Source organism: Anguilla rostrata, chromosome 7, assembly GCF_018555375.3.
Source record: "Anguilla rostrata isolate EN2019 chromosome 7, ASM1855537v3, whole genome shotgun sequence".
NCBI classification, from domain to species: Eukaryota; Metazoa; Chordata; class Actinopteri; order Anguilliformes; family Anguillidae; genus Anguilla; species Anguilla rostrata.
In genome coordinates this window covers 16248007-16267089 of record NC_057939.1, presented here as the reverse complement: position 1 = coordinate 16267089, position 19083 = coordinate 16248007, and the positions used below count along the sequence as shown (strand labels likewise).

Genomic DNA, 19083 nt, shown 5'->3' with positions numbered 1-19083 from the left:
GGACAGAATGATTCAGAGGCCTCATAATGATATCTGGATGTGAATGATTTAGGGTCGTGGACGTGTTTCAAATGGAAACTAGAGAAATGCAGGCATGCAGAATGAGAAACCAGAAAAAAGTGCCATTATTTTTGCCACTATGTCCAATGCTACATTTAGGCACTTATAGCAGTCGGAAAAGGGAACATTAAGCAAAAAAACAAAACAAAAAAACCTTTCCACAGGAAATTGGAGAAATTTGTCAATCACTTTACAGGTTTTTTATCAAGATGAAGTGAAAGTCAGTCTTGGTATTCCTTCTGCTTTAGAGTATAGCACTTGATCTCTTAAAGACAGATCCCTGTGCAGCCACCAATTTTATCTTTTTGAGTTTCATCAATTAAAGGGTTACAATATGATCACAATTCCAAGGCAAGTAACTTAGTTTTTAACTGAAATATCACGAATTGAAGATGCCTTGTATTCTTTTACAACGAAAAGCTCACATTTGTTAAACTGAGGCGTAGGCCAGAGGCCTCAGAAAACTTCAATTGCAATAAGTGCTCGGGGGCATCTTTTAGCAACTGGCTTATGACAAATTCTTTATCTGCTAAGATCCCTAAGATATTTAATTTGATATAAAAGAAGTTGAGTGGCTAGAATGAAGAGATACAGGGTAGCCTTGTCTTACGCCCCATTTTACAGTGAATGTCTGAGACGTGTCATACAGTATTTGAGATTGACAAAGCTATGAAGGGTTTTACTGGCCTCACAGAAAGATATTTTGCAAGTAGATAAAATCATGTTCCAACAACTCAAAGGCTTTATAAAAATCTAAGAAAAGGATGAAGCTGTCATCACAGATAAGGTGGAAGAAATCAAGTATATCAAGACTTAGGCACATATTATTAGAAATGTGTTCTGCTCCTGCCTCTAACAGCTCACCTCTAGGAACCACAAGCTACACAAACAAGCTAAATCCTGTCAAACAGATACAATTGCATTTTGTTTTTATATTTTACGATACATGACAAGGTCGTGGGATAGGCCATGGATAGACGCGTATATTTTAGCCTTTAACCACGCCCCGAAACCTGCAGACAGGTACACTCGGACATACGCATCTGCAAGGTTGTCACGCAATCCACTTTAGTCATCGTAACTGTGGCAACCGCTGCAATCTGATGTTCCATCCATAGGTTTCAACCAGAGACTGTATAAACATACATCGCGTCTACGGCATAATCGTGAGTGCAAAATTTTAGCTGAAGATGGCCACGTCTCAGAAATCCCTACCAGTTCATGGCCTCGCCAGCGAGTGGCCCTTTTTGTGACCGCCGCGAGAGGGCATAGCACGACCATTGGTTTGACAGCCATTTTTGTCTGGCGGTCATTGCGCCTGTTTTTTCCCTCTGTTTCCAGAATTTGTCGTTGCAAACTTTTAACGATTTAAACCAAGTTGAATGTTCATAAACATAAGAACAATATTTATCAACGACTTGCATCATGCCCTCTTATTACATGTATTTAGTGAAATAAAGGTTCTTGTATGACACGGTCAAACTTAAAACTAGAACTACTTAGAAAGCGTTTCATGTTTTACATATTTTAAATTCCAGGACGTTGGGAAAAATGTTAGTCTCAATGGCGCAGTATAACATGGTTCAGTGTGTGTATGAGACACTTTTTGTATAGTTAAAAAGAATGAGAGGTCAGTTTCTGCAAATACAACTCGTTAGCACATCTTGCAGAAACATCCACGAATTAATACAAATCTGCATCTATTCGGAGAGAGAGAAGTGTAAGAGAATGGGAGCTTTCGGCAGAGAGAGAAAAATACATTTTTAAACAGCACACATGTTTTACGGGGAAACGCGCAGCATAAACCTAAATGTGTTTTTGAAATGGAAGGCGTGATATGTAATATGATATGTTATCTCAAATAAGTCATCGTTGGGTAATAATAATTGGCTGCATACCAAGTTTCTAAATTTATGTAATTTGACCGGGGAAATTTTGGATAAATTAATGATAGCACGACCTTTTCAATGTATTGCTTATATTTATATTCAGTTTTACAAAATGTATAGTGCATAGTTAAACATAAGAATGGTGGGTTTTCCACCACTGGCCAATTGTTTTTTATTGTTTCTTGAGCGCTCATATTTGTCTGCACTTTCAGCCAATGGAGAGGTCGTTTCTATATTGTTGTTAGCCAATAGCATTCAACTGTATTGGATGGTTCACAACACACAGGCTGCCCCTTTCCCACCGCGGTCGGTTGCTAGTGGGCCGGGTACAAAGTGTAGCTTTCTTTCTTAGTATGTCTGGCGTGTTTTGTTACTACTAGAACAGGCTAAAGTTATCCTTTCCGTTCTATGTCGCCCCTGCGCATTCGCTGGAAGAGGGCAAGCTTTGCACGCAAAAGGAAATAGAAACAGGAATTGTTGCTTGAGACCAGTTAAGCTAGCTAGCGAATTCGCTGTCTAGCTCGCTAAATTATCGTTGCCTCGCTATTTTACTCCAACAGGAGACGCGAGTTGGATAGCGTCATCCAAACATTTATTTTTGTAGTGAATGTAAATTGGTTAGATTACCACCAGTTGTGCCAGTTTTACATTTATTGTTATACTAGAGCTAAGCAGACATGTCGGAATTTCTCGAAGATCCATCGATTCTCACTAAGGATAAACTGAAGAGTGAGCTGTTGGCGAACAATGTGTCTCTGCCGAGCGGCGAGCACAAGAAAGACGTTTATGTGCAGCTGTACCGCAAGACCCTGACCGTGCAGAACAAGAAGAAAAGCGCCCCGGACGCCTTCTCCAGCGACGAAGAGTTACCTCCGCCGGTGGTCTCTAATAAAAGTCGTTCAGGAAGGGTGAGCGTTTCGTCTATCGCACATGCACAAGCTCATATTTGAAGTTATCCGGCTAATGGCATCTGATTCCAGTTGCGCAGGTGTCATTTGTAATGTAACGGTAGTCATCGCACGGAGAGCTGTAAATTAGTGGATCCTCTTAGTTACAAAGCAAAGTTTTACTCAACCAATATTTGCAGATACTACGGTATAATGACTGTTGTGTTGAGCCACTGTCGTTGCAAAATGTATGTTGGCTAAGATAAGCATAGGAAGGCTAAATTAGCTGAGGCAGAAGTAAGACCGACATTGAGTTGTTAAAGTAAAATAATCTACGTACATTTTATGAGCATCACGTTTTTTGATAGTCATTCTTAAGAGTGCCTGTGCAGTTTCACTTACGATATGAGGTACTCTGTAGAACGACAAATTCGCGTGTTGTGATTTGGCTAAACGGTAGCAGACATTTTCCCGCCCAAATAATCTGCCTGTGCTTGACAACGCAGATTAGTGTCGCCTTGCACTGCAGACAGTTGCCAACCCGCATGCTCACTATTGATGCATGTTTACAGGTATTTACATGTATTGTTTTAAGTGTCCGCGCAGCAATCTTATTTTACTTGTTTTCGAACCGCAACCGTCATCGTCCTGTGCTTATGATGGGTGCTAATAACTGAAAATGGTTTTTGGGGAAATAAAACGGAGAACAGAGTTAAGGTTCGCATAATATTCTTATTCTTACTATTGTTATCCTAATTGCTGTTTTAAAGCAAGAGAAACGGAAGAGTATGGGGCTGTAGTGTTTCTTGTGAGTCAGAACACGCTTGTTATAGCTTTTTATACACGTTTTCATTGAAGTTGTCCGTACAAAAGATGTTTGGGATGTTTATTCACACTCGGGCCAGCCTGTCTGCAAGATCAGGCTATTTTGCAGATGAGGATAGTTTCATTTAAAGCATACTATTTGTCTAGACAAACAGTGCATCTCTTAAACATTATTTTATATGTACATTATTACGAATGGGCACGAGTACTTCCTGTGCTCGAAAAAGGACGACTGCTGGTAAATGGACTGCTTGAGAACTATGCAATACTTGAAAATAAATCCACGTCAATCAACGTGTTTGTTTTCATTATTTATTTTTACACGGCAGCTTGGAGAGTTTGTTGTTTTATGGGTAATGATGTTAGTTTCATGCATTCTTACTCCACAGTCTAGTTATGTTAGTTTCATATATTCTTACTCCACAGTCTAGTTATTTCAGCAGGTGTTATGACTAAAGTGATGGAGTTTCAACACTGTCCACCTCACGAAGGATCCAAACCCGATCAACATCGATGTTCTTTGAGTACTGTCGATGATTCTGAACAATCTTGAGTCTTTAGTTGCTTTGAAAATTACGTCAAAATGTGAGTTTAAAGTACAAATTGTATATCACATTAAAACTCCACGTAATGATTTTAAAATGTTCAATACGTTTATTTAAAGTTTTATCAATAATTTAACTGTTTATATTAATTTGCAGAAATTTAGGTTACGCTGTCTATTGCTACGTTGTCCTGTGGAAACGCGGAAAGTAACGGGACAACCAGAAATAGAAATCCAGCACTCCAATACTCTATCGAAATTCCCACCGGCTACTAAAGCACTAAAAGTATCCGAATGCCCATCCCTAATATATAGCATGCGCAGCTATGTGTGAACACAGGACCCATTACTGCAGAATTCCTTATTTTTTCTTGGTTTTATTTCTGGTTGCAAACACAGATTATGAACGCATTCATATGACAAGCAGACACATGCTCTAAACCCAGTCCGTCCACAATAAGGTAAACTTGCCCTCAAGCAGTCTAGAGCATTCAGTTGAAGGGAAGCTCTCAGGCCTGTAGACTAAAAACAACTTCTCAATTTGGGTTTCCACCTGTTTCAAATTTCAAAAAGAAGCCACTTGTTGAGATGGGATTTCTTGAATCTAGCTAGTCTTATTCAAAGTGTAATTTTATTTTGTCACAGCACTTTTACCTGTTTTTATTTTGTTTTGAGGGAAGAATCCTCCTTTCATCCGTAGGACTCTAAATGGACTTTAGCAATTCTTTCCCATCTGGAATTATTGGGCTGATATCAAAAACAGTTACTATACGTTGGCTTGAAGTTGTGTGTTTCATTGTGAGTTGAAATCCGTCCTTGAATATAATGCCAATCCTTTTCATATCACTGCTGACATTTTGTTCAAGTATCATATACGTGTACACACAATCAGGCTTCACTTGGCTCCTCTAATATACAGAATTAATGAAGGCCTTAAAGAACGCAATGTAGAGTATCATGTGACCGTTCAAAAAAATCAATGTGGAGTTTATTTCCATGAACTGAAGATTTGAACCTAAAATGATGGACTGCTGGTGGAACTGAGTCTGAATCAGAGACTGTAAAAAAATAGGTCTGAATTAGTGCTCATCCTCTGCAAGATTGATAAATGAGGGCCGTAGTCTGTAGCAGCAAATTCTTGCAAGTAGGAATTCATGGAGTGGAAATTCTGGCACCAGTGTCTATAACCAATAATTGACTGACTGTATTGGCTGATACCTCCCTATTTTACATTGTTGTACAAATGCAAACTGCAGGCATGTTTCTGGATTCATCAGCAGAAAAATGTTGCAGATTTTGTATTTGGGTTTTTCCTGGCTCTAAGTTGGGTTTCAAACGTAGTGATAGTGCGTGACAGCAGCTGCGGTTGGTCTGGCTTTCCTGTCACTGTAAACTCAATGCGTTGTCTCCCTATAATTAGCAACATTGAGAATGTTCTGTAGAGTCTTCAAGAGACCACCACAATACATTTTAGATGTAAGCTATACAAAAATTAAACACAAATATAAAAAAATCAGAAAAGTTTTAGTATTTATTGAGGGGTCACATGTAAGTGCCAGAATTGGTGGAAACATATAGCCTATACTGAAAGGTTAACACATTGCACGGGGTCATTCTACAGGAACAATGGCATTTGGAATTGCAATATGTCTTGAAATTCATTTTTATCACTCAAAACCTAAAGTACAATATTAACCTTTCAACTTAATGAATTCACACAAATACCACCTTCATGTATTTAATAAGTTCACTCTGCATATATAGGCCAAAATGGTGTAGGTTAATGGTATTACCGTAGAATACACTCAATTACATACTGGATTATCACAATTTGCTTATTTTCTTAGAATTCTGAATCCTGAACCAATTACCACTCATTCCATTGTAAAGAAATAGCATAAACCATTGTGACATATTTCTGTAGGTAGGCGGTTCCTGTTGAAAAACACCTCTTCAGCAGACACCTGAGTGACACGCGCAGTTGTCAGCACATTGTTAGCTGTCTCATTCTTTTATACAATTAAGAGGATTATAGTTAATTTAGCATGTCTAAGGTTGCCCATAAACATGAAAGAAGTCAAAACTAAAACTTTTAAAAAAATAAAAAAATAAAAACATGAAATGCAGTATCATTCATGACCAAATTGTACCAATAACTTTACGAACCATTTCGAATAGTTTTTGGGTTTTTCATTTTTTTCTTTTTGATTGCTTATTGTTTTTGCACGAACAACTTAGAGGGCCCACCTATGACATTTCAATACAGGAAAAACCCTGTTATGAAATATTTTTGAAAATATGCTACACATTTGAATTATAAATGAAAAATAAGTGGCCAATCAGATGGGTATGATTAGGTTACTTTTTGGGTGACATTTTCATTTCAAGTTTTTGCATGTTCTGTGTGACTGAGTGAGAGGTATGTGTGTGCATGCAAACTGGAAAGAGATGCAAGTAAGCTCATGTGAGGGATCTGTGTGTGCGCGTGTGTGTTTGTGTATGTGTGTGAGCATGTGTGCTGTGGTGGGGGTTGGGTGTCTGATAAAAAACAGCTGGTCTTTTGTTTCTGCTGTTTGGCTTCATGGAGTCAAGGCAGGTTAACAGGGAATGCATATTAGCTGTGACATTGCTCATCATGTGTTACTTACCCTGTATTTATGGCTGTTCATTAAACAGGAGTAATAACCTGACCAAGAGGCTACATGTGAAACGAGAAGTGCTAAAAAAAAAGGAAAATGTGCATGTAATACTTCCCAAAGCAGAACCAAAACCATGTTGTTATAGTAAAATGGTGTCACGCCCATGGAAGCTTGCCCTGAAAACCACATTGTTTTGTAACATTGAGGTGTCTTTAAGACCCTGCTGCTGACATTGCTGTTTTCACAGTGGGCTCTGTCCCTTTATTGAGGAAATGCTTTCCCTGGGAGAGGAGTGCTGTCCAGACTGTCAGATGTAGGGAATTACATTTTTTTTTTCTATTTTAGAGTCCCCGTTCTTCAAAAGGTTTAGCCGAGGGCAAAATTCTTAGCCACGTGAGGTGAAATTCCCGGCAGCTTGTTTACGTGGTGGCAGATTAAATGCCTTTGTGGTGGAAGCCCCTCTGGTTCACAGGACGATCCCAGTGGATCACCAGACTGGGATTGTACCGTGGAGTGGAATTTAACTCAGCCAGAGTTCATCAGGGTTCATAATATTTTCTCCCCTATCTTCCCACTTTAAAGAAAAATCATGGAAAGGTGTAACATTATGTGATCAATGGGTTCTGAAATTTCTGAGTTTCTAAGCTGTGTCATTTACAGAAAGCTGGTTACAAAGTAAATTACATGTGAAAGATTTGGTACAAGCTCAGTCTTAAGCTTAATTATATGTTTCGTTTTAGTCTGGAGTATTGCTTCATATGGCGTTGCCTAGTTACATGTTTAATGAGCGAATTTTAAAAACCTTACCTCTCTGTTTAGCTGGCAGGACTGTGAATGTGTACACTGTCTTGCAATTTCATTGGCTGCATTATTTTTTATTGGCACTCTTGCCTCATACAGTTTGTGTGGGGGGTTTTTAGTGGAATAGTATCAAGGGTTTGTTTTTGGTGATATTGATGTAAAGGCAAACAGGAGGACTATGGTAAAGGCAAATGAAGGCAATTAATGGTTTTTGCATATCTGTTATCACTACTGCTGAATGAGACTGGGGCAGCCCAGCTGCCGAAGTCTACCCGCCCTACCTGCCGGTTATGGCCTGCCAGCCTCAGCTGGCACTTGCATGGTCAGGATCCTATAGCAGACTATCTGTTGCATCACTACACTGAAATCCATTGCTTTGGTGGGACGCATCATTTGAGAGCTTCCACAAAATATTTCATAAACAATACATCCCGTAACTACCATTGCCAATCCCAAACTGCTGGTCATAGAACGCAGACAGCACTAAGTTCAGGTGTATCTCCACAGAAAGCCACTAGGAAGACGGACAAGCCTCCAGCGGATGAAGTGGACGTTGCTGACCTAACTGACGAGAGCTTGAAGGAACAGCTCCAGAAGTATGGAGTCAGTGTAGGACCCATTGTCGGTGAGTCACTCACTCATACTGAGTTTGAGGTTGCAGGTTACCTGGTGACAAATACTTTTTTGTCATTTTACTGTAACAAAAAGATTTTTTGAAAGTGCATAGTAAACATGGAGGTAACATTAATGTTTTCATTTCTTGTTCATCTAAGGCAGTTTCTATTTTTCATTATCTTTACTGTTTCACCCTGTTAATTAATATTTATCTAACATTAGTAGTTTATTTGGCAAAAAAAAAGTAATTAATCTAGCCAACTCATTTGGTACTTTTGTGATCAGTGGCGGCGCAGTGTGTAGTTATGCTGTTACCAAGCACACACTCTAAAAATGGTGAATTGTCAGTAGATTGGTATTGAAAAGCGTTACTGTGTTGGCACCTTCTTCTACACCATTACAGGATATTGGCCCAACCCTAGCCTCCACTCACTGTTTATAAAGGGTGCCCTTCTTTTTCCAACCCGAGCCTCCACTCATAAGCTGTGTTATTGACATTCCTTCTCCTTCTCTCAGCCTCCACCCGCAAGCTGTATGAAAGAAAGCTGCAGAAGCTGATGGAGCAGGGCCCCCCCGAGGCTGCACCCCCACCCGCTGCCCCTGCAAAGATCGGAAGCAACCAGAACGGCAACACAGACTCCGACCAGTACAGTGACAAGGAGGAAGGTGAGGCACATGTCAGCATAGCCGTTTTCTACACTCGGCGCGTGCACTAGTGTCGGCGTGCTACTCGGGGGTCTTTCCAAACTGGAGCCATTGTGCTGTGTCAGAGCCTTTTCGTTTGCGGTCTGCACAAAGTATGTGAGGTAAAATGAGCAAATTCATTAGAACAAACTACGTTCAAAGTCTGTTAGCGGAGGTTTGTCAAGAGGAGGCGGATAAACTCACTGCTCCGTTTTTCAAATTTATTTTGTATTTCAAATGGATGAAGTACACTTTCTAAACTTGCAATGGCAGTCCCCATATTGCATGGTTGCAAAACATTGCTACAGTTACAGATGATATTTACAGCTGATTTTCGTGAGATTTGATAGGAGAGTGACTACTGTTACTGTACACGGTGAGCTCTTTTCACTTCGCTCTGCAGTCCCAGTATGTACAATGTGTACAATACTCAACAATACTAAGGTTGTCACTCCCAAAAACTGACGGTGTGAATGTAGCCATATAGTGTTGTTTGTAGTTGAAACTGTGACCTGACTGAACTGTATTGTCTGCCAGAGGAGAGGGCGGTGCCTGAACCAGAACCTGAGCCAGAACCTGAACCAGAACCAGAGCCAGTTCCTGTTGTGGAGAAACCTGTGAGAAGCAGAGGGAAAACCCCCCAGCGCACCCGCCGTCAGGACCACAACCGAGTGAGTCCCCCACACAGGCACAGTTTTACACACATGCTCAAAGTGACATACTGTTTTACACACATACTCATATGTGAGAGTCGCATACTGTTTTACACACATGCTCATATGTGAGAGTCACATACTGTTTTACACACATGCTCATATGTGAGAGTCGCATACTGTTTTACACACATGCTCATATGTGAGAGTCACATACTGTTTTACACACATGCTCATATGTGACAGTCGCATACTGTTTTACACACATGCTCATATGTGACAGTCGCATACTGTTTTACACACATGCTCATACAGAGCCTTTTCTACATGACAGGGAGGGTCGTGTCCCTCACCAGGCTTCAGCAGAGTAGGGAGAGAGAACGGAGCAGAACTGAGCGTGCTTTGTAGGAGTTGTGTATGAAGAGCATTAGTTCTGTATAATGGAGTGTGGCGTATCCGACCTCCAGATGGGAGGGAGTGGATCCTGACTTCAGGAACCACATGACTTGGATTAGCTGGTTTGCCTTCGCGTGCTCCTTCTGTCCTCTTCTTCTCTGACTGTGCTCTCTAATCTCCTGCTGATTTCCCCCAACTCTCGCCCCCTGCTCCCAGAAGATACTACTGTAGCCCTCTGATATTTTCTCCACCTGTAGACACTAGTGTCCTCTTCCCTATTTTACCCAAGCAATGCTACTGTAGTTAGAAAATCGTTCTTCCTAGCCCAAGTGACCCTGCGAAACCTGTCCTATCCAGAAGCACCGTCTACCCACCCCCACTATTCTCTTTGGGGATTTAAGTTCATTTAACTGAAAGGCAGAGCTTGTTTGTGAAGTTGAAAGTAAAAACTGAGTCTGTAATGTCATTCTCTTGACAAAGATAATAGCTGTCAAATTTATTTTGAACTTCAAAAACTGAATTTTGTTTTTTTAACACATTGTTCAGAAAATAAATGGACGAAAGTATAAGTTAAATATAATTTTTAGAAAGTGTAGGGATATTCATTTATAGGTATATACTGTTATTCAAGTATGCTACGTATATTTCTGGGGTGTACTACATTTGGCTGCTTGATAGCCCAGAAGACAACCCTTAGATTTGCCCACCTCTGGGCTAGCATATAATTATTCCATATAGCTAGATCGAAATATATTTTAAGCCTACATCTGTTGCACTGTTGCATGTCACTGCAATGCATGTTAAAAAGCTATACTTCTACTTATTGAAAGAAAGATATATGAAGCTTAAAATCCGTGTTGGCCATCTTGGATAGGGCTGTCAAAAGCAGATGACTATAAATAATAAAACTGATCAGACTGCATGCCTCCCATTTGCCTTCAGAGAGTGAGTGCACAGCGTGTGTTACATAAAGGGCCAGTCAAATGGAATGTGTGCTGCATTTAGCCTGTCGTCCGTGTGCCTGCACATGTGGCCGTGCTTACGTACGCGCATGCATGTGCATGTCTTATGTGCTTGAGGAGGAGGAGGAGCAGGAGGAGCAGGCAGAAGATCATCATGTCCTGAATGTGAAGAGAAGGCCGAGGCGCTCCTCCCTGCGGCTGGACCAGAGGGTCCCCGCCAGCAACAATGCCGTAAACCCATCAGCCCCCTCTGCCTTTAAACTCTTCCTCCCCCCTCCTCTTTACACCTCCCCTGTGCACTCTGGGCCCTGAGTTGTGTGCACTGGGTGTGGTGATGTTTCGGTCTGTAGTTTATTGTGTTACTGTGGGATAGTCGGCCCCCTTTCTTGGGTGTAACGTGGTGACGCACTTCTGCAGATTATTTCTCAGGACTCTCTGAGCTCCTCTGTTTCTCTGTGCATCTCCTACAGCAGGATGTTCCTGATGTTCCCGCCCCCAGGCCAGTTACTCCCGCCCCCAAGCAAGTTACTCCCGCCCCCAAACCAGTTACTCCCACCCCCAGGCCTGTTACTCCCACCCCACAGGGAAAGGGCTCTAGACTTGCCAAAGAAGTGGTGGGTTCCTGTGCTGAGTCCAGTAATGTTTTCAGCTTCATCCTTTCCGGTTAGAACTGACATCTGCCCCCTTCATGCCCTGGCTGACCCTGTTTTTCTCCTGAAGGGGGCACTGCAGGAGCCAAAAAGTCTGTTGGTGATCAAGCCTTCAGAGCTGTCCCCCTTGCCTAATTTTGAGGGGGTGGATTTGCGCTCCCCTTCACCTCATTTTGCCCACGTCCCCTCAACCAGAGGCGTCCAGGAGCAGCCATCTTTACAACGGCCAGCTCAGGTGGAACCTCTGTCACCTGTAATCAATCGGGCGGAGCTCTCTTCCCTTTACCAGCCACTGCTGCAGGTAGTGCGAGTGAACTGTTTGATGCTGTTGAGTTTTCGGGCACCTGTGTAGTCTTAAGAAGCGCTGGGGCACAAGTGTAGTGTTTGGAATCTCTGGGGCAGTGGCACGATATGGGTGCCATTAGGGTAGTAGCGTATTGGCGTTTCAAGGGTGACGGTGTGGTGTGACTATAGCTGGGGCGTCGGTGTGGAGGTGACTGTCACTAGGGCATTGGTGTAGTTTGATTATCACCAGGGAATCGGTGTGGTGTGACTATCACTAGGGAATCAGTGTGGTGTGACTATCACTAGGGAATCCGTGTGGCAGTGACTGTCAGTAGGGCAGCGGTGTGATCTGGGTGTCTAGATGTCTTAAATAAGGGTGTGTGGTTGTTATCCATCCCAAATCCATCATAGTGCAGCCTGCCATATTCAATCCCCATTCTGCCCCTTGTTTAACTCTACACCTAAATCTGATGCCCCTGCCCTTCTGTTCCTTTAATCCTGGATGTGGTGGTGTTTTGGTCTGTAGTTTATAGTGTTAAAAGGAGGCTGCACTGTGGGATAGTCGGCCCCTATTTTGGGTGTAACGTGGTGACGTACTTCTGCTGATGATTTCTCAGGACTCTCTGAGCTCCTGTTTCTCTGTGCATCTCCTACAGCAGGATGTTCCTGATGTTCCCGCCCCCAGGCCAGTTACTCCCGCCCCCAGGCTAGTTACTCCCACCCCCAAGCCAGTTACTCCCGCCCCACAGGGAAACGGCTTTAGACTTGCTAAAGAGGAGTCCATGGTGGGTTCCTGTGCCGAGTCCAATCATGTTTTCAGCTTCATCCTTTCCTGTTATAGCTGACATCTGCCCCCTTCAAGCCCTGGCTGACCCTGTTTTTCTCCTGAAGGGGGCACAGTGGGAGCCTAAAAGTCTGTTGGTAATCAAGCCTTCAGAGCCGTCTCCCTTGCCTAAGTTTGAGGGGGTGAATTTGCGCTCCCCTTCAACTCGTTTTGCCCTCGTCCCCTCAACCAGAGGCGTCCAGGAGCAGCCATCTTTACAACGGCCAGCTCAGGTGGAATCTCTGTCACCTGTAATCACTCAGGTGGAGCTCACTTCCCTCACAGTACAGACTGACCTGTGTTCCCTTCTATCTCACAGTATAGACTGGCCTGTGTTTCCTTCTATCTCACAGTATAGTCTGGCCTGTGTTTCCTTCTATCTCACAGTATAGTCTGGCCTGTGTTCCCTACGCTTACACAGTGTAGACTGGCCTGTGTTTCCGTCTATCTCACAGTGGAGACTGGCCTGTGTTCCCTTCCCTCACATAGTGTAGACTGGCCTGTGTTCCCTACTATCTCACAGTGGAGACTGGCCTGTGTTCTCTTCCCTCACACAGTGTAGATGGGCCTGTGTTCTCTCTTCTCGTGTGTGGCAACTGTCTTTTCTGTAATAGTCTAACCCCCAACCCGTATATTCCGCGTCCCCTCCCCTACTTGCACAGGAGGGCTTGGTGTCTGCAGGGCCCAGGAGCGACACCCCTTGCAGGGAGAAACTTCAGAGAATCATCCCCTTCCCAAGTGCGGTCACCCCAGTGAGGGGACAGGGAAGTGCCTTTCAGTGGACTGGGGTGTGTCCACAGCCCCGGGGAGCAGAGGGGACCACAGGGTGTTATGGTGGAATGGGACAGTTCCACATATGTGATGAAGCAGCCCTGCTGTCACATGGGTGATAAGTGCAATGGAGACCTCTAGTGGTGTGTAGGTCCACACACACTGCTCTTTTAGTGTCATTTCGTATCTCTAGAGCACAACCATCGTGGGCAAAGTAAGGAAGAACACAGCTAGTGTTATTATCGAGCACTGTTTTCAGTCCTGGTCCTCTGTTGTGGTGGCCTTTTTTCAAACAGCTGATTTTAGTTCCACCTGTTTGGAAGTCAAAATTAATTGAGCTATTATTTCCTTAGATGATTTGTCCTGTTATAAGCTGTAACTACTAGCTATTTTTGGGACATTCAGTCTATTCATTTCTCCCTAGTTTTGTCTTTCTGTGCGCCTTGACACTAGCTGTGCACTTGTAGGGCTGAGCACTCTCATTGGCTGTTCTTCGGATGAGATCACAGGTTTGAATCCGTGAAAATGCCTGTCAGAGAAACGGCTGTATGCACCCTCACGTGTTCTGTCCCCGTTTCGCACGCATGACCACACCCGCAGTCTCCTGGCTAACTCACCTCTTTGTGTGCACACAGGTTGAAGAGAGGCTAACGGCAAGCAATCCAGTGTCTGTGGTGGGAGAGAAGGATTTTCTGAAGGAGATGTTCCCCAATGAGCCCTGCACACCCACAGGCATCAGGTGAGTCTCACCTCAACCAGTCAATCACAAACCATAAACCTGTCTCCAGCTAACTAATGCTGGATAGTATTGTGTTTTACCTCAAAATTGAGTGTTTTGGCATCCAGCGTTTGTTTTAAACGCAATAAAAATGTGACTGCAGCATTTGATTTGTTTATTTTTAATGAGTGACGCTTGTCTGGATTGCAGAGTAATGTTAGTTCTGACTAATCAATGTTAAAATTTATGGTAGGATTATCCACTCTCAACCGCTATTTTGCTATGGTGTATATTTTAGTACTTTCAGATGCCTGTGCCTCAACAAGGCTAACTTGATACCTTCATATCAGCCCCTTCATATGTCCATGTTTTTAAGAATAAGACGATGGTCTTTCTCTCTCTCCCTCCCTCTTTTGCATTCTCTCTCTCTCATACTCTCTCAGTGCTACCTGTCGGCGGCCAATCCGAGGGGCAGCAGGGCGTCCCCTCACTGCGACTGACTTCTGGCTGGACGAATCGCGGCGGCGCAGCGAGCGCATAGAGACCAGCACCTCCTACATCGAGAGCCGCACCACGCCGCGAGCGGCAGCCCCCCTCCTCTCCGCCTCCACCTCCTCCTCCTCCTACTCCTCCTCCTCTTTCTCCTCCTCCTCCTCGCTGGCAGCTCCCTCCGCTGGCCCGGCTCGCCCACGGCGCTCCCTGCCTGTGTGGCTGCAGCTGCTGCTGCTCAGTGCCGTGGCCGGGTTCCTCCTCTTCGTCTACCAGTCCATGGAGACCAACCAGATCAACCCATTCGGCAGCTCCAAGAGTCTGGAGGGTGCTGGCCAGTAAGGAGGCCCTGACCCTGCCCCGCCCCGCCCCGCCCTGCCCTGTCATCACCACCTCCATGTCCTCCCATCTCCAGTGAACTTACACGGTCTACTCCTCTCAGACATGACCCAGCCCACCGTCACCGACCCTCGCCAGCTCCACTTCAGCTGAGGATTAGCTATGCCCTCTCTTCCCTTTCACATGGATTTCATCTCTCCATCTTCTCTCCTTGGCTTTTTGTCTCTCTTCTTCCTCTCATCCCCTCATCCTCCCTCACTATATATTGGTTACACAGCCCCCACCCCAGTCCCTAGCTCCCCCCCCCCCCCCTGGCACACTTTCTCAGATGATGTGTATGAGATGTTTTCTTTCTAAAACACCCCCTCCTCCCCCAACCGAAAGAAAGTAAAAACTGGCTTCCAAAACACATGGACCTCATTTATATGACATTCTCTTGTTTTTGCATCTGTGAGCATTCATTGGAATTCAGGATTTTTGTCTGTGAATGAGTATGTACCGGCTTTGTGCTTTTTGTCTGATGCTCTGACCCTCTTCACCCTCGTGGAAGCAAGAGGGGGGAGGTCATTCTGCCCTTTTGGGATCGAGTCTGAAAATGCTGGCGGGGCAAACACACTAATCGAGGCCCCAAGACAGAGCCACAGTGTGTCTTGGTCCTATAAAGGCTCTGTCTACAGCCTGTGTTTCAGACAGTCTATGTGGAAGTACCTGTGCACCTAAGAGCACTTACTCTCCCTGAAATTTTTAAGCACACTAGAATATCTCAATATGTAGCCCAGGTACTTCTGTCTAGACTTTAATTTATTAACCTTTCAATACACCATGATCTGCATTTCGATTGGGAAGTTTTAAAATGATTTTAATGATTGTGCTAATATCAGCGATTGGTGAAGTTAGTAGTGTGGTCAGCGGTAGATGGTGAGGCAGATTCTTGTCTGTGCTCTCTGATTAAGGCACATTTATGCTTTATGTTCCGCTATTGAATTGTTTGCACTCCTTTCTCTTCCCCTCTCTCTTACCCCCCCAAAATCAGTCAACTGATCAATACACCAAGTGCCCGGCTGAGTGACAGGTTCTACAGAACATGGGCGATTTGGCCCCCGGTGTCTAATCCAGGGCAGGCTTGATTATGATTACCACCCACCCCTCCTTTCCCTGGGGTCTAATGTACGCAGCTATATCATGAATAAGAATCATGTTTTAAAAGTGCAAATGGAAAATTTCCAAAGGGTTGTTCATATAGATGGTATATGCATTTTTGTTGTTGTCATTGTAGCATTTAAACCATGGACAAGAGTATCATTATAAATAATGAAAAGACAAATAGCAAGTTGCTGCCTTAAGGCAAGTATATCCATTTTAAAACAACCAGAATATATCCATGTAACCTTGGGATTCTTTGATTTTGGACATTTGTGCCATATGGAGTAGGACCGATGTTTAGTCATGTTTGCCTGTGAACTTTTTTTGTAACTGCAGTATTTTTCTAATGTGTGTCTTAAGAAAATAAAGCATCCAAAATGTTTTCAATAGTTTTTTTATGTTTATATTAACAAGTAAAGATAGCCGCTACTGCCTGCATGTAGACTGGAGCAGCGCTCTAACTGGAGCAATGTGAGGCTGCTCTGCCTAGTTATTTTTCAGGACAGCACATGCGTTTATTAACAATGAAGCAGAATAACGCAGCGAGAAAATCTTTAAAAATGTATTTATTTGACTCCTGCCTGATGGGTTTATGGACGGGGAATGAAGCGTGTAATTGTGGGGAGGGTTTTTAAATCGCTGGGTTTTTATCGTAGTTGGTATAATTTGTAGAAATGGAAATAAAATTGGTTAACTTCAGATCAGCCCTCCCAATCCCTCTCTTTTGTGTGTCGTCGCCCACCCTGCTCAGTTACCCGGTGTAAGGCTTCCACATGTCTCACGACATCTGCTGCTGGGGACCAGGGTACCTGTAGGCTAACAAGCCCTTGTATTCATCTTCACACTTAATGAACTCTCTGCTGATACAGCTGGCCATACTTAAGCTTTACACCCCTGAACACTGCTTCTGTGAGTGCTTCACACCATTACACTCATCACACCTGAACGCTGCACACTTGAACACACTTCATCTCAGCTCTTCTGAACACTGCTGTTGACCCAAACACTCTTATTACACTTAAAATCTGTCATGACTGGACTTAAGACACCAAAGATGCCCCATGGGTTCCCATGTTGCTGTAGGACAATTGTGGGAGTGACCTCAACATCCCTGACTCTCAAAGATGGAATGTCTTTGTCCAGGTAAAGGTTTTATTCTGAAAGTAGACAGGTGACAATTTTTTAGATGTGTATTGACATTTACGGTAATAAAAATAAGTGGCGGTTGGTGAGCTGAAAAATGACAGTGGAAAACTTCCCCCCACCTTCTGAAATGGAATATTGGTCTCAGCCTGTTTTGTCATTTTTCTTGCTTAATACGATACATTCACAAAATAGTCAACACCATCAGTTATCTTCAATTAGGCAAGTTATAAAATTAATTCTATTTCCATCACATAATTGTGGATACATGGAAGCTACTTTTCCTTCTCTGCACTCACTCAGAAAAGATATATTGCAAAAAGATCAATGCAAATATTTTGTCATTTAAATTATCTTTAAGCACAGATTTTGTTAGCCTACATTGCAGGTTGTTGAAAATGGAAAAATGTGATAGCTTTATTTATAAAACTAATTTAGCTAAATTTATTGTTTAAACTTTCTAATGTGGTGTGAAGAAAGCTGCGTGTTTGCCTTTCAATTGATTATGATCATTGGTACACTTGGTAATCTAGTAAAATTAATAACAGGTTGAGACCAATCATCAGTTTAAAGAGAATTTTCTGCTCACCAGTCGCCACTGATGAATATACTCCTATTAAATATATGTTCAGCGCATTTAGATTTTTACTGACAGGTTGATAGTTTGCACTGATTAAGAAAATGGTCAGTGCACATTTTTGCAAATGTTCAAAGAGATCATCACCAAGCCAAGATACGTACATCAAGAGTACATCGAACTAACCAAACTAGCCTCCTGAATATGCAAAGAATGTATTTCAACTTTGCTATGAAACGCAATATTTTATTATCTTTATAAATCCAAAATGAATGTAGGTTTGAGTAAAGCTTGGCAAATAAATGTTTATTTTGTAGTATATTCATTTAATTTACACTTCCTAAATTTATCCCTAACAACTAAGTGCAACCAGCCATTACAATTTCATGCCATCTAGTACTGACCTGTGTGATAACAAAATGACTTGTTAATAGCACCCTAGACCCTAGTGTAAGATATTAATTACATGGAAATTCAATGATATGTCCTGAAAAAATGTACTTTTGTTGTCTCTGTTGTGTATTGACGCAGGGTTTTTTTTTGTTTGTTTGTTTTGTTTTTCTCATATTGGCTTCAGTTAAGATTTATCAACAAAATATTTTTTAAAGGGAGTGTTGTAGACTAATATATAGTTTTACAGCTTAATAATTATTCAAGTTGGTTTCATAAAATTAACAAGAGGACTATGACAAATGTGTGGTAGGTTACAGGGCTACATTGTATATACAGAGGGTGGCCTATGTCTGGATAAATGACAAGTGATCGTATTCGGGACTGCCATAATGTGTGTGTTTGCTGGGGGGAGGTGCTGTTGAGGAGGCCAGTTCACCTGACTGTCAAACTTAAAAATAGGCCCTGGAGGAATGTGCCCTTCTGCCTGCCCTGTGTAATCTCCTTAAACTGCCTGCAAGTAAGGCTCAGTTGTATGCATAGATATAAAAGAAACTTGCATGTATCAGCCCTTTTCTTCACATTCTCTTTTTACTGAAAATGAGTATTATTATGCGTATAATGCCATTGAAGTACAGTTCCGTTCAGTTATTGCTTTGTGAGAAAGTTAAAGGCAATGACCGAATGGTACCATGATGCGGAGCAAGTCGTCCAATTCACTCGAAAATTTCCTGTGCTAGTATTAACTTCCCTCACCGGAACTTCATAAATTCATAACAGCTATAGTGGTAACCGGAACT

General features: G+C 42.7%; 1 protein-coding gene across 12 annotated transcripts; it reads left to right on the top strand.

Moving 5' to 3' along the window:
- Positions 1-2209: 2209 nt before the first annotated feature.
- Positions 2210-16555, top strand: tmpoa (thymopoietin a). Of its 12 annotated transcripts, none has more exons than XM_064343176.1 (12): positions 2210-2857; positions 8153-8270; positions 8777-8926; positions 9482-9615; positions 11073-11186; positions 11426-11569; positions 11676-11906; positions 12550-12675; positions 12782-12976; positions 13376-13501; positions 14120-14223; positions 14646-16555. In XM_064343176.1, exons 1-12 carry the CDS (start codon positions 2627-2629, stop codon positions 15031-15033), a joined length of 2061 nt encoding a protein of 686 aa, XP_064199246.1. In that variant the 5' UTR covers positions 2210-2626; the 3' UTR covers positions 15034-16555. The 12 variants fall into 12 exon arrangements, with proteins under 12 accessions (XP_064199246.1, XP_064199249.1, XP_064199248.1 ...); XM_064343179.1 differs by having other exon boundaries at positions 2211-2857; positions 11082-11186; positions 11429-11569; positions 12547-12675; XM_064343178.1 differs by having other exon boundaries at positions 2211-2857; positions 11082-11186; positions 12547-12675.
- The last annotated feature ends 2528 nt before the right edge of the window (positions 16556-19083 follow it).